Source organism: Eschscholzia californica, unplaced genomic scaffold (genome assembly GCF_041429995.1).
Source record: "Eschscholzia californica isolate CP2 unplaced genomic scaffold, dmEscCali1.0.p SCAF_6, whole genome shotgun sequence".
NCBI classification, from domain to species: domain Eukaryota; kingdom Viridiplantae; phylum Streptophyta; class Magnoliopsida; order Ranunculales; family Papaveraceae; genus Eschscholzia; species Eschscholzia californica.
Genome location: NW_028238483.1, coordinates 26,819,208 through 26,842,412, shown reverse-complemented (window position 1 = coordinate 26,842,412; position 23,205 = coordinate 26,819,208). Strand labels below are relative to the sequence as shown.

General features: G+C 36.4%; 2 protein-coding genes across 4 annotated transcripts; both read right to left on the bottom strand.

Moving 5' to 3' along the window:
- Positions 1-537: 537 nt before the first annotated feature.
- LOC147533019 (plastid division protein PDV2-like) lies at positions 538-2,401 on the bottom strand. Its single transcript, XM_086649237.1, has 2 exons — positions 1,867-2,401; positions 538-1,353 (listed from the first exon to the last, which is right to left on the bottom strand). Exons 1-2 carry the CDS (start codon positions 2,122-2,124, stop codon positions 805-807), a joined length of 807 nt encoding a protein of 268 aa, XP_086505363.1. The 5' UTR covers positions 2,125-2,401; the 3' UTR covers positions 538-804.
- A 1,617-nt stretch (positions 2,402-4,018) lies between these two features.
- On the bottom strand, positions 4,019-23,205 carry LOC147533018 (RNA polymerase II C-terminal domain phosphatase-like 1). Of its 3 annotated transcripts, XM_086645301.1 has the most exons (19): positions 22,545-23,205; positions 21,934-22,404; positions 20,984-21,194; positions 20,649-20,806; positions 20,503-20,573; positions 20,261-20,354; positions 17,813-17,887; positions 17,521-17,595; positions 17,235-17,309; positions 16,867-16,941; positions 16,581-16,655; positions 14,099-14,162; positions 10,808-11,000; positions 9,438-9,604; positions 9,230-9,316; positions 6,737-7,667; positions 6,350-6,658; positions 6,022-6,122; positions 4,019-4,478 (listed from the first exon to the last, which is right to left on the bottom strand). In XM_086645301.1, the coding sequence occupies exons 1-14, from the start codon at positions 22,809-22,811 to the stop codon at positions 9,601-9,603; spliced, it is 1,908 nt and encodes a 635-aa protein (XP_086501427.1). In that variant the 5' UTR covers positions 22,812-23,205; the 3' UTR covers positions 4,019-4,478; positions 6,022-6,122; positions 6,350-6,658; positions 6,737-7,667; positions 9,230-9,316; positions 9,438-9,600. The 3 variants fall into 3 exon arrangements, with proteins under 3 accessions (XP_086501427.1, XP_086501425.1, XP_086501426.1); XM_086645299.1 differs by lacking the exons at positions 4,019-4,478; positions 6,022-6,122; positions 6,350-6,658 and adding an exon at positions 14,272-14,931 and having other exon boundaries at positions 7,594-7,667; positions 22,545-23,196; XM_086645300.1 differs by lacking the exons at positions 4,019-4,478; positions 6,022-6,122; positions 6,350-6,658; ... (2 more) ...; positions 9,438-9,604; positions 10,808-11,000 and adding exons at positions 12,663-13,015; positions 14,272-14,931 and having other exon boundaries at positions 22,545-23,196.

Genomic DNA, 23,205 nt, shown 5'->3' with positions numbered 1-23,205 from the left:
TTCTTTATGCTTCGGAGACTATTTTGGATGCTCCGAAGCCACAACCTACATAAATTCGTCATGACTTTGTAACTTAAGCTACTTTGTCCTAATTGCCTGTGATTTTGTTTATTCTAGCAGGATGGCAAGCACTGCCCACCTTTAGGGTTCAAACGTTTTCGAGTTAGGCATCTGGGATCTAGTACCGGCACTTGGGTTCTTTTCAGACTCTGCACAGGTTACATTTTTCAGACATATCTAACACATTCATCTACGACAGATTTAGACTGACCAGCCTTGCTACATTCCCCTGGGCCAAGGAGTGCGAAAGTATGGAAATCTATATCAAGCTACTACGTCAAATCAATGAATTGCTAGGAAATGGAGGTAGTGGTTGTTTCTTCTAAGTCAATCTGAAATCCTACTCAAGGTCTAGAATGTCTTCAGTCAAATTTCAGAATGTTTGTTTTCGTCTAACTCCTCTAAATGACTGATCTGGTTTATGTTTGGTGTATTCTGTTCAGATGATTCTGACTTAAAAGTGTTGGATTCAGAAAATGACAAAAAAGAACACCTAAACCCTCAATTTTACATTCAACAATTCAGGGTGGGTAAGAGACATGTTAACAAACTGTTGGAGCAATGCTCACCAGAGACGATATCATTATTAGACGGCCTGATATTGCTCATTCAACTAGGTTTTGCACAAGTTTAGTGAATAAAACCTGGTCTGTGTGAGAATCTCTTGAGGGGAAAGATAACAGACAACAAAACATATATTACAACACACAGGTAATAAGAGGTGGAAGGAGAAGATGTACCCGTTCAACCACACCCTAAATTGACGTCTCGTGTAATAACAACCGATTGAAAAGGTATTTCAATCCTCTCTTTGACTAGGCATCGAGGTTCACCATCTTCGATCACCAAAACTTTCCCTGGTGGACAGTGAATTGTACCCATCTTGCCACTATCTATCGAGTTCTTTAAAACCATAGAATTGGTGTTTCTTCTCCTGAGACTTGGCTCAAAACCAGCAATGCTTAGGATAGATGCAACACTAATAAGAGTGATTACAGTCTTTGCTGCTACACTTACTAAAATTCTTAAACCTGTCGGTGAACTTCTAGATTGGCTTTGCTCTTTTTCGACTTCACTTATTCTTTTAGTATGATGGATTGTGTCAAGGCTCGTAATCTCATGTGTCACTTCTAAATTGTGTTCAACTGTCTCACTAGCAAAGGCAAATGTTTCATGTAACACTTCTAGATCATCCCCTTTGTACTCTTTGAGTTTCTTGAGTAGAATTTGACGACTATGATCAATCTGAGCTAGATTTAGTTCTCTCTCGTATTGTTGTTCTTGGTGCAGAGCCTGAACATCAAAAGTAAATCGTCAACGGTCATAATAAGATAAAAACACACCATGCATTTAAGTTTCGCACACAATTTACACAAATTTGCATGGGTAAGGTTGTACGTTTACACCAATTTGCACAACTTCGCTTAGGTTTGCAAAAGTAAGGTTTGCACATTTAAGACACAATAATCACAAATTTCCCTAGGTTTGTACGAGTGCTGTTCGCACATTAGCACACAATTTGCATAGGTTTGCACACATGTAAAAGGGGAAACCCCGCCTAGAAAAAATTGACATGTTTTTTAACCAAGACGAACACGAAACTGAGTATATCTGAGAATATTAAACCGTGCAAAGGTTCCAGAGTGACAAACAAACCCTAGATGAGTTATATTAGCTGGGCCTAGAATTGGTGAACAACCCAAATTCAACTTCTATTAACATCAGAGACATCAAGCAATCAAAAGTCAAGTGCTTTTAACCAAAATTTTAATGATCTTACACAATAAGAAAATGATAAGGGTAAACCTGTAAGGAAATAAGCTGCTTCTCCAGTGATTCAATGGCATCAAGAATGTTAAAAAAGCTCTGTGATTCACCACCACTAATACCCTCCTCATCAATCAGGGGATTATTACTCACTCCAGCTTCAATTTCTTCTTCATTTTCGTCTTTGTCGTAGTTCCAGGTGACTAGTCTCTTCTTCCCTTTATCGATATAATTAGTGAACTTGGATCGTAGCTCAGAAGCTCGAGCGAGAACAATGCCTATCTCACATCCGTTCATTTATACTTCACTCTGTTTCCACTCTGTTTTGAATTATCAAAATTTCAATGAAATCCAAGATGAATTTTGGGATTTCCAATAACTTGGTTCTTGATTTTTTGTTCTATTGATTTGATGCTGATTCATTGAAGTAATCTCAGTAACTACAACTACAGGTGATTTTGTTTTTGAGTTGAGCTTCTTCATTAACTTCCAAAAATAAAATTTGGGTGACCAGAAAAAAGGGAGCCCCACTAAGATAAATGAAGAATTTTAATTCTGGGATATTAATGGCTCCAGCAATTTTGGGTTATCCAACTTTTTATCTAAAACACACACCAGGCTTGGCCACTTGGGAATTGGGGCGTTAAACAATTTTTTATCATAGACAAGCGATATCATAGACAAATTTATAATACGTTATAAACACGATAATCTCTAGTAACAGATGAGATTCCATTCAATTCAAGAAAACTACAAAAAATTCACATAGTTACATTTTTAATATGTCGAATCTAACAAGTATTGCTTTTACACCTTCGGACTTATCGGAAATAAAATATATTACTTGAAAATTTGAAACAAAGTCCGTTTGGATGAGAAATGATTAGACAAAATAATTTGCGAGAGAAATAATGAACATCTTTACAAACTCACAGCGCGTTTGATTGTGATAACTTAAGTCGGAATTTATAAATCAAAATGATCAACTTGTATCATGGAAATGTTAAGTAAACAAATACAACCTTTTAAAAAAGGTTATTCTACCAAAAGCTCAGAATGACTGTATAAACCTAAGGGTGACAAGATTTCATAATTGTTTCTGAGTATAAAGTTTTAATTAAGATAACTACAAAATTAGGACTTCGAGCTATCATTTTTCTGAAGAACAGTTGTTGGAGCAAATTTTTTCTATTTTTCATGCATCTGGTATGGTTTCGAGGAGAATATAGAAATAGAGGTTTTAAATTTCATTCTAAACTATTTATTTGTATGCTGGTGGCAGGCAGAACAAAGTAATGAAATTTTGAAGAAAAACTACGACTCCTGTCCAACTAGATATACTTATTTTTTTTTAGACTTGTACAACTTCCGTCTCCACTCACAAAAGTTGACAAGATGGCAATGGGGACATGGTCGTGACAACGATCACAATAGAAATTCTGGGGATGTGGTCGTGATGATGATTAGGAAGACCGAAGATGTGTATCAATCAAATATTGCAAGTTTATTTGCAAAAACCAAATTCAAAGGTGCCATTTCCGATTTGTTCCCTCAATCATCTCCTACTAGTGGTTGGTAGGAATTAGTGCTACCATGAATACCCTCAAGGTGGGATCATCGCCCTCCCCTCCAACCTTATCTTTTTCTTCAAAATAGTTCTTTAACAAATAAAACATCATATCACTCAAATATTAAGATCGCCACAACCATGCTTGACTCTCTTGAGTAGAATACCAGCCTAAGTAGGGTGAAAATATGTCTCTGATAATTTTAATCATCTGTCCACACCCCTGCTGTATCACTCCTGCAATATAAGATCTGCAATGTCTCTGAAAAATGCAGCACAAGGCCACCTAGGGTTTGCCACTTACCATCCTTTGAATGCGCAGCACAATGCCTTGACCAATATCGGGTGTCATTGGGTGTTTGAACGGTTGCAGAATGTTATATTACCATAACATATTTTAAAGTGTCAAGGCTCGTAATATCATTTTTGGTGAACTTGCCAGTAGCGGGGATATCCGCAGGAGAATCATTATCCGAGATCATAAGCTATGGGCGCAGAAGATCATAAATTTGTTCAACTGTCTCGCTAGCAAAGGCAAATGTTTCATGTATCACTTCTAAGTCATCCCCTTTGTACTATTCGAGTTTCTTGAGTAACGACTATGATAAATCTGAGCTAGAGTTAGTTCTCCGTCGTTTTTTTTTCATTAATCAGATAGGGAGTCTGAACCCTAACAACGAGAGCAGCTAATACAAACACTAGAAATAAACCCATGCCAAGCATGGTAACCACCACCCGTTAAGGGCATTCCAACCAAAACACGCAAATCACAAAAATATAGTCCCACATGTAAATGACTACCATCAGTAACTATTAAAGGGCATCTACCACATACCCAGCTCCTTCACTTGAGCCTATTCCTCGCCTTGCCCAATCTGTCCTGAGCAGCAATTTGCTGCATTTCACTGCTCAAGTCAGCAGCTAAAAGAATCTCCCTGCCTTCAGAACTCCTGGCATTAGAAAGCATATCTGCCAGCTGGTTCACTTCTCTATACACATGCCGCAAGTTGCATTCTAACAGGCTCTCCATTCTGCACGATCCTCCTCCAAAGCAGTAAAGATATTGCTGTTCTTGGTGCAGAGCCTGAACATCGAAAGTAAATAGTGAACAGTGTCATAATAACATAGACACGCCATGCATTTAAAGGAGGATTGAGGAAACAAGTTTGAGATTTCAGAACAGAGAAACTCAACAACAATAGATTGAATCGGTGATGTTAAATTGGATCATTATTGTCTAAATATCCAATACAAACAAAAGAAAACGAATATGGATAGACGTGACACTTGCAGAGAAAATAACTATCAACCACTGGAATGATCTAACTTGACATATTTTGTGCAAGATCAAATTGTATGAGGGTGAGAATTCCTTCAAATAAAGGAGTAGATAGTTTCTCATGCACCAAATGGGTACATAGTGACAATTTGCATAGGTTTTGCATGGGTAACTGGTAAGGTCGCACATTTACACACAATCTGCACTTTGCTTAGGTTTGTACGCGTAAGGTTTGCAGATTTACACACAATAAGCACGAATTGGCCTAGGTTTGTATGAGTAAGGCTGGCACATTAGCACACCATTTGCATAGGTCTGCAAACATGTAAAAAGGGAGACCCAACATAAAAAAATTGTCATGTTTTAAAACCATGACGACTAGGAAATTGGGTATTCTTGAGAATTTCAAACCTTGCAAAGGTTGGAGAGTGACAAACCCTAGATGGATTGTACTAGTTGGTTCTAGAATTGGTGAAAAACCCAAATTCAACTTCTATTATTAACATCTAAAACCAATCAAAAGTCAGGTGCAGTTGACCAATATTTGATGAGCTTACACAATAAGAAGAACATTATATTATCATAACATATTTTAACGTGCGGTGTCATTGGGTGTTTGAACGACACCGTCCTCTAATGCAGCACAAGGACTTTCCCAATGTCGGGCGTCATTGGGTGTAAGGCATTCCCTACTACACAAACATTCCCCTTCCAAGTAAGATATTTGGATGGGAATCTAAATCTTCACAGATGGTTAGTAATACATTCTGGGTCAGTCTTTTCAGCATACTTATTTGAAATTTCTAGGTTCATACTTGCAGCAATTAAGATGATAGTTTCACATCTTAACTCTCTAAAAAGCGACAATCTCTCTCTTTCTCTCCCCTATGTCTTTTTATGACAGGTTGATCCGATTTTAAGAAGGAGAAATGAGATATAAGTGGCTTCAACGTGTTTAAATTAATGGACTGGAACTATTCTATATTCATGACCAAATTTCAAAAATTACTCTTCCTCACTATTTTAAGAAGATCCATAATAAATTAGACGATGTATTTATCTGCCGTAGATTTTAGATAATACGGTAAATGACAAGTAGCGGTCGGTGACTACTAGCTTGGATTACAACGATACACCTTCAGTATATAATTTTTGTTTTAATACTTTCTCTAATAGTTCAGATTTTTATTTCTCATCATTATTTTGTATTTCTAAAATGATATTCTGATATGTTACTAGTTCTCATTTAGTCATTTTCCTATTTATGATTATCTTTTCTTCTCGAACTGATAAAAAATAACAATGCTGGAAATACAAATAGTTTCCTAATTTTTCTTGATGAACATACCAAAGTTAAGCTCACAATGTTGTACATCTCATGCTCCAGGTTTGTGTATTTGTCTTGACGAATACAGATGCAAGCTCTGTTCGTACCTGCTATAGCTGATCCTGTATCAAACTCCAACTATAAGTAACCATGGAAACAAAAATTTATCATAGAAACAGAAAGAATTTCATAATAAAGATTAATCAAATTTTGGTTGTAGGTATTTAATGGTCGGAAACATGTACATTCAGAACTTCTCTCCAAATTAGGTGAGCTGTAACTAAAACCAATCTAAGTGGTTTTTGAATTTTGTTGACGATTATATAAAATTAAACTGCAGAGCCATTACCATCCAAATGCCAAAAGTGTTATGCAGATGTAGCCCAGCCAATGTCGATGTTGTTCTTCATTTTGTCGTCCAAGCCCAAAGCCAACGAGATCAGAGTTTACTCATGGCTTGAGCTCCATGAGCCCACCAGCTAGGTCTCTATGAACACCAAGAATGAGCTTGCCCTTATCGCCCAAACTCCAGACACTCTAAACAATGTGGGACTATTACAGGCTATAATACAATGTCTGAATGCTACTATCTGAGTATTTGCTTACACCCGTTTCATGCTTGAATCCACGACCCCGTCTCCCTTGGCCGCCAGATTTCCTTCAACATTCATAAGAAAATCATTAAGAAAAAAAAGATCTGGAAAATGACATAATAAGCCAAGTCGGTTTACCATACATCTTTTGTCTGATGGCATCTGCATTTAGAGATATTCGTCTTGTGAAAGAAACTGAATTTGCCGCTTTTTTTCAGTCTTCACGTTTTGAATGTGCATAACAAATCTAGGATAGATCTATCAAGTGAACCCGGTCAAAGACTTCATCCACAAGAATATTACATTATCGCGACGAACGTTATAAGATATTTTTTATTTGTCATTTTTGTCAGGATGCAGCTTCAACTTTGTCTATGAACAATTATTCAGATTCAAGGCTTTCTACTTTTCAGCATTCAATGGCTTGATCAAGCATAATTTCTCAACCTACTATTCAAGGGTTGGTCATGCCATTCAATGATAGGCAGTTTTTGCAGCCACCTTTGCATTCTGAACTTCAACCACAAATGTCTCTCCAATTGCATTCACAACTTAAGCCACAAATACGGGTTCCTCAATCACTTGATCCTTTGGGTTACGTGGGCCCGTTGGAAGCTAGCTTGCCAACTTTTCTTCCTAGAGAAGAAGGGGAAGTCTTCGAGTCCGAATTAGATCCAAATACAAGAAGAAGACTTTAATTTTGCAATATGGACAAGATATCAGATATGATATCTTAAAGAGACCTTCCTTTCCAATCAGACCAACACCTCCACAAATTCCAGCCCTTCCCTTCCAACTGCGCGAAAAGTGGTTCCCTTCTGAAGAACCCATAAGCCCTAGGAAACGGATCCGAACATTACTACTCGAGCAACGAACGCAGGATTTTCCTTTACCAGCACAAGCTTTGGGTGTTGATAATTACCGACCTCAACTCCCAGCTTCTTCTGTGGGGGATGAGGGTCTTGTTCCGTTAGTTAGAGCTTACTATGAAACTTATAGATTTCCTATAGAGGGAAGATACTAATTTATCTTCTCATAGTCTTGAATAAATGAATGGAGAGTGCATATTTCCACCTACATAAAATGATAAAAGTTAAAACTACTTATTGTTCATTTGAGATCATTTTTGGTCGTAGGGACATCATGGAAATGATCGATAATCAACTGATAAGTAAAATTTGTTTCAACCTTTACGAATGGTGGCCAATACGTGGACAACTGTTTTTTTATATGGACAACTATTTTCGGGTCCGGTGCGAGTCAATTATGCTTGACTTAGTTGACTTTGATTTAATAAGGGGACAACTCTATAAAGTCTTAAACACTAACAGTTACTAACTTGTGGACCATTAACAAAATAATAGTTCAAAATTGAAAACCTAAGTTGTCTTCTTCTTCATCATCTTCTTCTTCTTCCTTCTTTTTAGTCTTATTCTTATTCTTTTACTGCTACTAAAAGTAAACCATAGTTTCTACCACTTCCTTTTCTTTTTTATCAAACCCTAGATAAATGAAGAAGATAAAACTCATCAATCTCTACTTCCCTTGTTTTTTAGTAAACTATAGTTTCTACCACTTCTCTTTGTTTTTTAGTGAACTATAGTTTCTACTACTTCCCTTTGTTTTTTATCAAACCCTAGATGGGTTTTATACAAACCTTACATTGATGAGGTAAAACTTTAACTTTTTTAATTTTATTTTGTATTTTCGTTTGGGTGGTTTGAAGAATACAAAACGATTTCAAGGCAAAAATTCGAAGTGAAGAAGAAATTCCCAGAATTTCGTGGGAAATCCACGAAAATATGCTAGATTTTCGTGGCAAGTTTCCTTCTGTCTTGCCAAATTTTCGTGGGAAATCTACGAAATTGGCAAGTCAGAATTTTTTTTTTTTTACAAAAAGTCACAAGTTAAGATCTCTCGTGTTTTGTCGATTTTCCCTGAAGCACGAGCAATTCTACTTGTTTGTAAAAAAAATCTAGGGTTTTGAAAATTTTGATCTATAGGTTTTGAAAGTTTAACGGGTTTTAGGGTTTTTAGATCTGATCTTTCTGGTTAGGAATATCCTTCAACAATTCCCTTCCCTTTGTTTGATGTCATAATCTTCTCCAAAAAAATTCTCTCTCTAGAATTTTGGGTTGATGATGAAGATGAAGTAGTAGAAGAAGACCAAACTTACTTAGGGTTTATGGAGAAAAGAGGGAGGTGTTAAAATAATACATCTAATTCTAAGAGCACTTGAGTGAAAATAATAGAGAGTTGTCCCCTTAGAAACTGGTGTCCATATAAAAAAATTAATTATTTTGGTTGTCCACATAAGATAGTTGTCCATATAAGAAACACGGTTGTCCACGTATTGGCCACCTTACGAATTAAGTCGTTGACAACTACAAGTTATACCAATCGTGCGGTGTTGACTTTAATCTTGAAATTTGCACCCCCAAGCTAAATCTGGGGCACCACGACACATGTATAACTTGAAAAAGTGATTAAGACTCCTGAGTAAGTATCAACATTGCCTTTACTCTCTACATGCAAATATTATATGCAAGCATAAAGTCCTTCATAAAACATTATAAAGACGAGTAAAATGGTAATTAGCTCCAAACTTTTATTACTGATAGAAAAATCATCCTCACCTTAGCATAAAGATCTCATTTGTGAGCTGAACTAGTTTCAAGTGTATGCTGAGTATGAATTTCCAAAGCCAGAACTTCGATCATTCACTGAAGAATAATTTTTCCATGTAAATTAATATAACATAGATATCAAAAAGAATGTATTGAGACAAGAAAAGAGGTGCGAAGGGAAAAGTAAAAGAAAAACGAGACTACAAATTCTTCGCACCTTGCTAATTCTTTGAGGGCAGAGAGGAATCGATTTCTCACCCATCTCACTAATTCTTAAAGAGAAGAAGAGGATTCGGTTTCTCATGCACATGAGATAATGGTAAAGCTTGTTGATATCCGCATGCACAAAATTAGGGTATGATGCAGCATTTGCAAAGTAATTACCTACAAAAAGACGGCGTCCTTGGTCAGAAATAGAGGAATGTTTCATTTCAACAAGCAAAGGAGACGAATTGTGAACAAAGAAAAGCAAAAAAAGACAACACTTTTGTTCAAGTCGTTCTCTAATTATTGAATTGGATCTTAATAAGTTCAATAAACTTTCTTATGTGCCCATGGATATATCCTTAACTAGATTAATCAAATACCTCGTAAAATGAAAAGTAGCAAAATTTTGGCATTGCTCTTTTAGGACAAGGTATAACGAGGACGAGTTACAGAAATCAGGCTTCCATTGGAATGTTCATCCCAAATAAAGTTATTTAAACAAAATCTAGAGATGCCATTTTTAGTCACTGTTTAACTTCAAAGCTATTAAGATGAGAGTTTGAGGTAGGCTTTTCTGTACTTAAATGAACATATAACAAGAGATTCTTATCAGATTCGTCATCATATGAAGACTAAAGAATTCTAAAAAAAATGTGTTCAATTCATTATGATAAATTGGTTCCAGTTTTGCAGTTTTTTCTTGGTAGTAGAAAGAAAAGACGGTTGGCATGCATATTTTCTGCTAGCTACAGTGTCAAATGAGATAACTTAAACATCCAAATTGCACCAATGCATGGCCCCAAAGTATTTCATGACAAGTTATAATTTAACTAATCGTGAAAGAACTAATTATCCAACGAGGAACTTTCTAGTTCTGGCCTTAGCTAGACGAGGGTAACTAGTGGTGATCTATGGCAAATGCGATCTGTAAAAGCAAAAACGGACACAAACTTATACAACGAAAAAAGCAAAATTTGAAGCCCGGAGAATGATTGACAACTTCGTTAATATACGACATCAGAGAATAGAAATAAATAATATAGAGAATTACGACGAATATACCAAATCTAGAGCACTATAATGGGAAATATAGACACTACGTGTTTTTCCTTGTTTACTTGGCCAAATTAAAGCATAAACTAATCGATACTAAATGGTGTAATGGTTTAACGGTAAGACGCCCAAAATAAGATGATTGATGGCCCTATGGAGACCAACAAGAAGGGAAACAACAACGACTTAATTACAAAATGATATCAAGCTAAAGTTCTAAACCTAGAAACAATATATATCAAGCAAACAAATGTATAATTAAATGAACAAAAGCAGAACAAGTAACCTATTGTTCCAATCTTAATTTTTTATTATAGCCTTTCATACCTTAAAACCGCATTTGATTGCAATATCTTGTACAACCCCAACAAAAGTTTCTGCATACTGTGGGGTACATTTTTCTGAATCAAAGCTGAAGATCCTTGTTGTTCGAGGTGATCTAACAAGAGACACATCCTCATCATCGAAACTAGGAGATAAGCTATTGCCAAAAGTTGATTGATCCACAGGCATCTCCCACCTTCAAAGAAAAAATAGATGAAGATTTTGCAAACAACAACCAAGCAAAATTTAATGCAAACGACAAACTAAACACATAATTCGCAAATCCACTAATAAAGCGATCAAATAAAATCTATTAGTAGAAAGCAAATCAAGGACTGAATGACCAGTTTTATCTGCGTTGTCCCACTTTTTTAAGCATAAAGGTGCAAACATTTAAAGTAATTCCAGATCTGGGGCTTAAGAACTTTCGATGATGGGTTTGCTATGAAGGATTTGTAAATGAGGAGAAACACAAATGAGTTGATTTATAAATAAATTCACACACATTACTTGGTGGCACCACTTTCAAGGGGATTAAAAAAACATTCCAGAGTTGCTAAACGAGCACTTTTGGCAAGTAGTTAACTAGGCAGTTTGGCTATTTATGCGACACATCCATTGACGCTTCCGCACATCACTTAGTACTACGCTCTTCCATGCAATAAAGATGATACTACCATTGTGCTTGCAAAAGTGTTTCTCATGGTCCATGTAAAAGCATAACTGGACATGTCTGGTAAGAGCATAGCCGAAAATGGCAAACAAAACGTAAGTGAAAGTGCCTTAAATAGTGCCATCAAAAGTGCCCGTAAGAGTTCCAACGACAGTTTCATCAAGAGTGAATGTGCCTGCGTCCTCAAGGTGGCGCAAAGGCAAGAAGAAAGTAAACTCAAATCATCGTCGAAAGTGCTCCAAAAAGCATCGGTAAAAGAGCTACCCAAGCCCATCCCCAAATTTGACGTGCAGATTGTCAGCAAAAGTGTCATAGAAAACGCTAGTGAAAATGCCGCCAAGCATTCTCACAAGTAAAATGTATATTTCCAATTACAAATCATATTGTTGTAGCCACTCATTTATAATACTTCCTTTCGAGCTACAGTGACCCGTCCGTGCCAAGTCTAGCTCAAGGACGATAGCTTTTTTTTTTTTGTCTTCATATATTTTCCTAAAGTACTAAGTACACATTCACTATTTAGAATAAGTATTGATTATCGAGATAGTTTGGTTCATGGGCAATTAATTAATTTTTTCCTCTGATCTAGTAAATAGCATATGAAAGCACGACTCTTAATTTTACTTACTATATTTTATTTTATATACGTTCTACTTATTGATGTCGTAAGACTAGAAGTATTACGGCCTTTCCAAATTGAAGTACACTTCTCTTTTCTACTAGGATTAATCATTAGAGAATAAAAGGAGAAGGATGTCTCTTGAAGTAAATACAAATAGGAATCATGGGATCACCCTATGGGGTGGGATTTTGGCACGTGGCTCGATACCCACCCACGTACGCCCGAGTCAGAAGGGTTCGTGGACACCCGGTGACCGAGCCGGTCAAAACCCGCCCTCCCGATAGATGTTTAGTGAATGGACGTCCGGCTAAAAGACAGACACAGACAAACATTTTTACAGAGAAAAACCGAAATGTCCGTTCATCTTGTCTGGTTATCCGAACAGACAAGTTTGAGTTGTGTCCGTTTCGCCCGGACCGGGTGGGTAGTTGTCCTTGCCCGTCCGGACCGTTTCCCATACTCATCACCCTAACCCACTTGCAGCACTAGTTATGAGTTACTTTGAGTTTATTTCACAACTATTCAATAAAGAATAGTCTAGATAAGAAACTATGAGTCTAGAGTTACGTCTATTAAAGTTTTCTTTTGTTTATCCTAATATATGTCTCCATAATAGTTTACACTTTACACCCCCTAGTAATTTCCACATATAACCTTGAAAACAAGATGAAATCAAGAACAAGTTCAAGAAACAACTCAGGCAACACTTCATGGGGATCAAGTTATTAATTCAATGCACCAAGTTATCATAGGTCCGGCTTGTCCCCGCAGCCCCAACAAAAGCTCCACACCCTAAAATCTCTAAGCCAAGAAGTAATAGCCGCGTCAGGAGCAACAACGGCATCAGCTTTGCTATAACTGCTGAAATTGATGTTCTAACAGCAATAGAAACATCTTTAACAGTACGAACAGTTTCCTAACATGATTCAGAGAGAGACCTTAAGGATTATAGACATGCAATTGCCCCAAAACACTAAAGAAAAACACCACTCCCTCTACCACCTGATCAGAGTGTTGCAATAGAGTGTTCATGCAGAATGTGAATACCTCCCTATGATTTACTTTTGAATACAAACTATTTCAAGAATTCACTTGCTCACCCATTTAAGAAGATATCGAAAAGTTTGCCAAGTTAAGTAGGTGTGCCTCTCTCTATTAGGATTAATAATTAGAAAGTAATAGTTTTGTAAGGAGAAGATTCCTTCCCAATATATAGATTAGGACTAGTAGAACCTAAAGGCGATTGAATTGTAGACTTGTTTTGAGTTTATTTCAAGTTCATTAAACAAATGATAGTTCAGAGAAGAAACTATTAGTTCCGAAATCACTTCTAATCAAGTTTTCTTTCATTTATCTAAGCGAAGACCTCAGCAGCAGCTCCTGCTCACGTTTTTACAATACCATAAGATGCTTATGCTTTATTTGTTATTGAAATTTCGTTTGTTGTGAAGATCTCAACTATATGAAAACCTCTAACCTTAGAAAAGGTGTAGTTTCCAAGCATAACCAGAGTTCAATACAACTTCATCTGTTAGTGTGCCTACACTGAAAAAGTATTGGTCATTTATATTATTTTGTAAGTTAAACGAGAGGGTGACCCTAACAGACAACAGCCACAGTTAAATTTCATTCTCAAAGTATTGGTCATTTACATCATACATGGAAAAATAACTCAGTCGTCACTCGTCACCTAAACATCAGGAGTATTAAAACAAGCCTGCTGCCATCCATCTACATACAGTTCAAGAAACAACTTGATGTAGGACGGTGTAAATTGACATAACATTCATATTTGACATCAATTAATAGATTAAACTAAACAACTTAAGCCAAAACATTACTAACATCATGCATAAACATGTATAACATCATGACTTCATGAGGATATAATGATTCAAAGCCTACTACAGTACTACAACAATCCCTGAAGATGCTAAACAATAGGTATAATGGAAGTCAAAACTTCCACATCTTTTATCCTATTATTATTAAAGTCTACCTGGATAAGAGTGATTGTTTGAGTGTGTGCCGTCCATTCTTACTCGATCATCTCCATGATGCCCCTGCAACAAAAAATGATCACAAATCTCAGAAAAATGTACTTTAACTTTTTATGTTAGGTGGAAATATGCATTCCATTCAAGATATACAAAGTTAAACCAGTATCATTACCTCTATAGGAAATCTATAAGTTTCATAGTAAGCTCTATGTAACGGAACAAGACCCTCATCCCCCACAGAAGAAGCTGGGAGTTGAGGTCGGTAATTATCAACACCCAAAGCTTGTGCTGGTAAAGGAAAATCCTGCGTTCGTTGCTCTGGTAGTAATGTTCGGATCCGTTTCCTAGGGCTTATGGGTTCTTCAGAAGGGAACCACTTTTCGCGCAGTTGGAAGGGAAGGGTTGGAATTTGTGGAGGTGTTGGTTTGATTGGAAAGGAAGGTCTCTTTAAGATATCATATCTGATATCTTGTCCATATTGCAAAATTAAAAGTCTTCTTCTTGTATTTGGATCTAATTCGGACTCGAAGACTTCCCCTTCTTCTCTAGGAAGAAAAGTTGGCAAGCTAGCTTCCAACGGGCCCACGTAACCCAAAGGATCAAGTGATTGAGGAACCCGTATTTGTGGCTTAAGTTGTGAATGCAATTGGAGAGACATTTGTGGCTGAAGTTCAGAATGCAAAGGTGGCTGCAAAAACTGCCTATCATTGAATGGCATGACCAACCCTTGAATAGTAGGTTGAGAAATTATGTTTGATGAAGCCATTGAATGCTGAAAAGTAGAAAGCCTTGAATCTGAATAATTGTTCATAGACAAAGTTGAAGCTGCATCCTGACAAAAATGATAAAATAAAAAGTTGTTAAGATAATATAGCGTTTGCTGTGATGATAATTCTTTCGAGGGAGTCCAAGACTATGTTCCGCTTGATTGATCCATTCATATATTGGATAAGCAAAAGCATTTAGAGAATCTAATTTTTCAAGGATAACTCATAAAGATAAACATGGCCTTCTTATTATTTATTCATTAAACATCACGTAGCAATTGTGAGTTAGAACCAAGGAATGAAATTTCGGTTTCGGTAGAAACTTCGGTCAGTTCAAAAGTGGAAAGTTTCGGTCTATGACGAAACTTTACAAGTTTCGGTCTATGGAAATGTTAGTATCCTTAGTAACCTCTCTTTAATATGAAAGGTTAGTATATGAGAGGCCTAATATGCATTAAAATAGTTAATTTAGAGGTTAAATTGAACTATTCACCTCTAATAACCCTAAAACACTTGTGTTAGGGGTTAATCTGCAATAATATAGTTAGTTTAGGGGGTAAATTGAATTGTTTTTAACCTATTCTGTTAGGTTGAGGGGCTATATTCACTTAAGAAATTGTTTAGGGGTTAAGTAAAAAAAACATGATTTTAAGGAAATAAAAAAATATCAGGTTCTGAAGGCGCCCTCCAAATTGTTAATGGCACCCCTTCAAGACATTGGGACAGTGAAGGAAGGGGTGTCGGATAAACTTTTTAGGGGTGCGTTTAGCATTATAATTATTACAAACCCTAATTTTTTCCTCCTCAGTCTTGCCTTCCTCTTCTTCTTCTTCACCCTAAAACCACCCTTAAAATCTGAAATCCGAAGCTACAAAGAAGAAATACCCATTTTCTCGCACCTTCTTAGGATTTTGGAGCCCATCTCCCCACGAGGGCCAGCTTTTTTGTGTGGGCAGCAGCAGTATTAGATAAAGTTCCAACTATCAATAACCTTCGAAGACGTGGCATGATACTTCCAAGTCGATGCGTCTGTTGTAGAGCTCATGAGGAATCTTCACATCATCTATTCATTCACTGTGACTCTGCTTCCAAGTTATGAAATTACTTCGTGAGGGCTTGCAAGATCCAGTGGTGCACCCTGAGATCGCTTGCGGATATTTTGGAGCAATGGATTCAGTTGGGAGGGAAGAAAACTAGTAAAACTCTTTGGGCCCTCATCCCAAGTACTATTGTTTGGGTTATTTCAAAATTTAGAAACTCTAGAGTGTGTAAGGAGGGCAATAGCAACCTTGAGGTTGAAAATGTCCTACGCATTCTGTTCCATTGGCCTAGGAGTTTTCAATGGGCTAAGAGCTTTATGTATTTGGACTTTATTTTGCATTGGAGGAACTTTGGGCGTAATTGTGTCCCTTAGTCCTCCCCTTTATTTCTTTCTTGTTTCCCCTCTTCGTTATTAATTCAAATTATTCAAGAAAAAAAAAGAAGAAAAATCAAGAAGATATGATGAAGAAATCAAGAAGAAAACGATGAAGAAAGCAAAATTTCGTGAGATTTCGGTCGAAATCTTACACGAAAGTTTGTAAGTGTTTTTGTTTCCATGTTCTGAAAAACCCAAAAATTTCGGTCATTTCGACCGAAATTTTTCGACATTTGATTCCTTGGTTAGAACATGAAGACTAAATACAAGTACATAAGTAGCAATTGTGAGTTTGACCTTTAATCTCCTTTCGACCCCATCAACCATCCCAATGGAACAAAGGAAAGCTTCTTTTGATGCAGTATCATCATCCTGAACACAATCATAAACTGTTCATATTAGATGATAATGATATTTTTTATAGTTAATGCATGAAAATAGTTAGCATTGCCTTCACCATTAATTAGGAATTAAACATCATGTTAGACCAAAAAGTATACTAGGCCATTATCATGGAGTTTGTTATGCACGTTGAAACAGAAAGACTGAAGAAAAGTGTATAAGTAACAACAATGAGTATGACCTTTGATCCCTTTTCAACCTCATCAGCCGTCTCAATGGAACAAAGTGGATCGTTGTTTGACGCAGTATCATCATCCTGAAGACATCATTAACTGTTCATGTTAGATAGATATCTGAAGTTTTTCACAGTTAACACATGAATATAGTTAGGCATCGTCTTTCTCCATCTTTTATGCATTAAACATCATGTTAGAAACACAACTCTCACATGCCATTATCTTGGTTTATTGTGCATGTTGAGTTTTCGTTTCCATGTTCTGGAAAACCCAAAAATTTCGGTCATTTCGACCAAAATTTTTCGACATTTGATTCCTTGGTTAGAACATGAAGACTAAATACAAGTACATAAGTAGCAATTGTGAGTTTGACCTTTAATCTCCTTTCGACCCCATCAGCCATCCCAATGGAACAAAGGAAGGCTTCTTTCGATGCAGTATCATCATCCTGAACACAATCATAAACTGTTCATATTAGATGGATAATGATATTTTTATAGTTAATGCATGAAAATAGTTAGCATTGCCTTCACCATTAATTAGGAATTAAACATCATGTTAGACCCAAAAGTATACTAGGCCATTATCATGGAGTTTGTTATGCACGTTGAAACAGAAAGACTGAAGAAAAGTGTACAAGTAACAACAATGAGTATGACCTTTGATCCCTTTTCAACCTCATCAGCCATCTCAATGGAACAAAGTGGATCGTTGTTTGACGCAGTATCATCATCCTGAAGACATCATTAACTGTTCATGTTAGATAGATATCTGAAGTTTTTCACAGTTAACACATGAATATAGTTAGGCATCGTCTTTCTCCATCTTTTATGCATTAAACATCGTGTTAGAAACACAACTCTCACATGCCATTATCTTGGTTTGTTGTGCATGTTGAAACACAAAAACGGAAGAAAGTATATTAATAGCAAATTAGCAATGGTGACTGACCTTTAATCCCCTATCAACCTCATCGGCCATCCCAATGGAACAAAGTGGATCTTTGTTTGACACCGTACCATCTCCCTAAATACAATCATCAAATTTTCATGTTAGAAGAATATCTAAAGTGAATGATAGAGTAGATACAAACAGTTTAACGCACATGGTGCATTGGTGGCATATGTGTAGAAGCATGCAAAAACGAAATATTGAATGAGTAGATAGATTATAAAGGCCGCAACTTTGGGGCATCCTAAAAAGTCTCCAGGGCATCCAAGATTTTGGGTAGAAAAATCTTGGATGCTCCCCAACGCCCCCACCACCTCTTCTTCCTTTCACGTTGGGAAAGGATCGTCTGCAGACTGCCATTGTCGGCGACCCTTCATTAAAAAAATCGTCTTCCTCCACTCTTCACACCACCACCACCATTTCAATCTTTTTCTTTGTTTCTTTCTTGCTTGCTTTCTCTCTTTCTCTCAATCTCTATTTCTCTCTCTCTCTCCCCCTCTCTCTCTCCACTCTCTTTTGAGTGTAGAATATGATTGTCTTAGATAGTTCTTTTCAAACAAATCAAATTCAAACTAAATAAAGTGTTATTTGAATTAAAATGACAAACTTAATGGTTTATTTCCGTTTTTTTTATTTTTTTCCATAATTACTAGAAAAAAGTAGTGCTTTGAGTGTTTTGTATGCCTCTTATAAATTATCTTAAAAAATTTAAAATCAACGATAACTATAATCTACAGCTATTGACACTTAAATGTATCATAAAGTTTTGTTTTTTTGTACGAAGTTGTATATAACCAACTCAAATTTTAGATATCAACTGGAAGATGAAATTTTTTTCTCTTATGCTCTTAAGAGAAAAATTGTTTTGTTAATGATTTAAATTCAGCCTGTCCCTCCATCAATTCCAGGTTCCACCCCTACGAGGGTCTTAATCCCTCTAGGAAGGTTTTGCCGAAAACCCTCCTCGAGGGTTTTAGGGTCTCGCTTAAAACCCTTCCCTTTCGGAGCTTTAGCAGAAAGAGATGGAGAGAGATGAAGGAGGAGAGAGAAATGTTGGTGGTGGTGGTCAGATGTAGTTATGGTGGCAAAAAGATGGAGAAAAAAAATAGAGATTGATTTTTATGACGGGCTATCGTACTGTGCCGGCAACCCTTCTTTCGCGTGAAGAGAAGAGGTGGGGGCATCCAAGATTTTCCCACCCAAAATCTTGGATGCCCCAGAGACTTTTTCAGATGCCCCAAACCCCAAACCATTTTCTTTTTTGAAACTTTGAATGAATATATTAAGAAAAAAAATTATATATGTACAAGGAATTGTGAATGACTTTGGAATATCTCACGATATCCAAGCCTCCCAGTGAACAACTACATTAAAAAGCCTTTTATTCCCTTTTTTAAGTTTATTCCGATCATGAGTCATAATTTTCAGGTAAAGAACCTAGTTACAATCATAAATCATACACTTAGGGCCAATGTTTTACTCGTGGGAAAGGAATGTGGTTACCAAGGTTAGCGACCTGTATTGGGTCATTAGTAAAATTGGCAAAGGTTAATATCTTATGTAGATTATTTGGGAACCAGTTCTAGAGGAAAGAGAATCCAAACTCATATTGATGTGAATTAGGGTTTTTTTCGCACGTCATAGGAATCAAGTTCTTCCCATTTCTTTTTAGTTCTTTTTCTTTGCCCAACTTTTAAGGAATATGTCTACTTTTTATTTATTTTGTAGATTGACTAAAATAGGTAATGTAAATAGGGTTTGGAGTTTATTTTTTAAGATGGTCTTGTAAGAGTATTTATTTTCTCTAGAGATATCAAAGAGCTACTTTGACTATTCAATAAAATCGTTAGGTTTAGTTAAAAATGCAAATCGGTTTTAGATTGATTCGAGAACATTACGTGTAAACCTTCCGATTTGCTTACGCATAAGTGTTTACATCAAACTGGAATGGGAGATATTAGTTTGGGAAATAATATGGCAACCGGAACACTGAGAACCTCCCTTCATGATCTAGCAGAATGAAGTTTTATGAAGACAAAGGATGAGTTGAAATCAAGATCTGCAGAGATGAGGCCACATACGACAATCATGATGCCGTTTTTAGGGATTGGAGAAGTATTCAAGTATGGTTTTTGGTTATATATTCTTCTTTTTTAAGTTCATCATCGTAGTTTGAGTTTATAATTCGGATGTGCTACATCACAACCACATGGGTTGTTACCCTTTAGGGGAATACTATTCCTCCTGGAATGCAGTTCTTGTTTCATCTTCACATGCTGAGACACAAGTTTGGTATGATATTCCTAGCAATCGCTTCCTGTCCCATACGTCAACATGCTCTCAAGGTTTCGGATAGGAAACCTCCAACGTGTCACCCATGGATGTTAAAGGCATATGACCTCCAAGCACAATGACGATTCATTTAAACAGTGAAGGCAAAATGCTTACCAGAAAGTTGCTTACATCAAGAGGAGATGGTAACTTCGACATATTATCTTCATAGGAAACATCAAGAATTGTTTGTAGACGACCTTTAAAGTTTCTGAAAACAATCAGCAAACCATCAGTTCCGGCTGAAAGAATGTGACAAGCAATCAAAATCCAGAAAATAAGAGACCTTCTTTAGCCCGTACAGATTAAAGTTTTAGGAATAAAAAAATAATATAATATAATAATTCATTCATTCTTACTTGAAAAAACATCCTCTAACTTCGCATGCAACATTTCTTACAACACGGAGAACTGGGTTCACATTGTCTTCCTACAAATAAGAGGGTGTTAAAGAAAGCACATTCATTTAATGGTCAATTTTTTTAATATAGCATTATGGAGTTACCTCAGGCTGAGGAGCATGGTAGGGGGCAAATGCAGGAACCACATGTACCCGGGGTTGATCTTTTTCGTCCCACACTTTCAGACGATCGTCAATTACCAGCGCCATTTTTGGATCGCATAACCCATCGTGAAAAACATTGAGCAAAGATTTCCTTGAACCTATTTAACGGCACAAAGGAAATTAGATTTACAAAAGGATAAAAATTGTTGTTATGCAAAGATAAGAAACATGATGCTTGCTAAGTTAAGGTGGCAATCTACAATTTAAACATTTATCATCACTTATTATATCTTAAAACCATCTTTTACACTTCTTATAAGAAAAAAAATAATTACCAGCTTTGACACAAACAATGCGATTCGATAGTTCGCAAGAATTTATCAATTTTGATTCTGGATCAAGGAGCCTCCACATTTCTAAGGCGTATTCTCTTTTAGCCATGGTGCACACATAAACCTCAAAACGTTTGCGGTCTCCATCTTTTAAGAAGCTTTTCAGGTTCTCCCATGCAGGTCTCAACCTCACAAGAACACTGGTATGACGATTCTATATCACAAAAATGCTTTTGTTACGATAAATTATCTTGACCAAAGCCAAAAGTAACTGAAAGAAAGACAGAAAGTGCACTTGTAGCCTTGTATTGCACTTCATATTTCAAACATCTAAAACTCACACGCCACTCGCTAGCTTATCCAACAAAAGGCAAAAGCCCTCTGATGCCTCGACAGTAGATAACAAAAGGTATTACACTTGATGTTAACCAAAAGGCCGAGAGTCTAATACAGAGTCCATGTAAACTTGTGATCAATGAAAATAAGCAAAGACCCTCTTGAATCATATTCTTGTGCAAAATTAGAGGGTACTTGCAAAGCAAGAAATAATGTGATCAAGGGAGACAGACCAGGTTTTTGTACTACTGAAGTAAGATTACGCGCCTTAGTTTACTCTGGGCTGATGGAAAGAGTTAAACACTTCCGATCTCATTTAGGGATTTACCAAATAGCTAGGATGCGATATTTGCAACTATGTATTGTTGGATTACTTCCTCTCTACGGTCTCTCGCTTTTTGGCTCATATACTTGTAAGTTCTGTACATATTGACATAAATTCTTTCTCTTGTTCAAAGAAAAATAAGCAACTTAATAAGAGGAACCCCATTAGGGGTCCAGCTGGGTAGCACGTATGTCTGTGCTGCTAAACAGAGAGTCACAATTCCATGGGCGTAATAATAAAATTGTCCAATTAAGCTACATCTATCGCATAAAAGTTTCGGATGCTTACATACCTGTGGATTGATTCGAGTCAGTATAATATTCTTCTCCTGTAACCTTATAAGCGGACGAGTAGTTATTGTATTACCACACAAAGGTGGAATCACCTCATTTTCAACTTTGAACACTTTTCCACTTACTACAACCTGATCACTTTCGACATATTGCTTTAATATACTCATGTCTGCTTGATAACGTTTGACATCAGCTAACATATTAGAAACTCGTCGCCGGTCCATCTCAGTTTTTATTTTCCGTTGCAAAACATCAATTTTGTTTTCAAATGTCTTCACTGAATTTGTAACTACTAGTGTCTCATCTAGATCGAAAACAAGGCCTAAACACAGATCATTCAGCATGTGATGAGAAAAATCATAAAGTCCCTTTCCAACATAAAACCCCCAAAAGCATGGGTTATTTGATGGAGTCTTCTCTGACATCGCCACCAAATGCAACTCCTTTTCTCCTATTTGAACAACTGCAGTCTGTGGAAAAAAAGTTTTAATTCTTAATATGCATTAACATAAAAAAATTTTAACAAGTCATAACTTGACAATCATGAATCTATGCCATTTAAAGAGTCTATAGAAGATAAATATTTGAAGTAATGTTTGATTGTTTATACCTTGTTATTGATTAGACAAAATTGATGCAAAGTAATCAATGGTGAAGATTTAGACTGCAACTTCTTCGACTTCATTTTTAAGCAAAAACTGTTAGGGGCGATTGTGTGAAGAATAGCAAGAGGTGAACAGTTCTTACTAAATGGTGATAAATGAGAGATCCTGGTTTTCTTCATCATCCTCGTCTTAATGTCCATTTCCTGATTCTGAGGGTGAATCTCTACTTCACCAAGTAGCTGTGTTTTATCATATAGAATCGATTTGAACATTTTTATCTGTTTAATCTTTGTTTAAACAATTTCTCCTATCAAAATCCCTTATGAAAACCTAATCAATGAACTTGGATAACAATGAGAAAAATTGAAAACCCGAATACTTGATTTGATGAAGAACTGATTGATTTAGGTTTCGATTAAGTCTACTGGGAATGATATTAGGTTTGCTTAATGAGAATGAAGAAACGGAAAACAGAGCATGGAGAAAGAATGGAGAATGGAGAGGAGTTCCTGATTTCTTTTGGGTAACTTGAAAATTGGGCTCCAAATATATGACCAATTTGACTTTTTTTTTTTTTTGCAAATCAATTTGACTTATTTACCTAAAATTTTCCTTTTCTTGATGGGATTCTCTCTTAAATTTGCTTCTCTATTTGACAAATTCACC

Bases quoted from the DNA above. Each gene is read 5' to 3' on its own strand.
- LOC147533019 (XM_086649237.1), bottom strand. From the start codon at position 2,124: ATGAACGGATGTGAGATAGGCATTGTTCTCGCTCGAGCTTCTGAGCTA. The intron at 1,354-1,866 runs GTTTACCCTTAT...TTTGATGTTCAG, and splicing joins AGCAGCTTATTTCCTTACAG to GCTCTGCACCAAGAACAACA.
- LOC147533018 (XM_086645299.1), bottom strand. From the start codon at position 22,811: ATGTTCAAATCGATTCTATATGATAAAACACAGCTACTTGGTGAAGTA. The intron at 16,942-17,234 runs GTCAAACTCACA...TGATGTCTTCAG, and splicing joins GGGTCGAAAGGAGATTAAAG to GATGATGATACTGCGTCAAA. The intron at 14,163-14,271 runs GTAATGATACTG...TTTTTGTTGCAG, and splicing joins CTTATAGATTTCCTATAGAG to GGGCATCATGGAGATGATCG.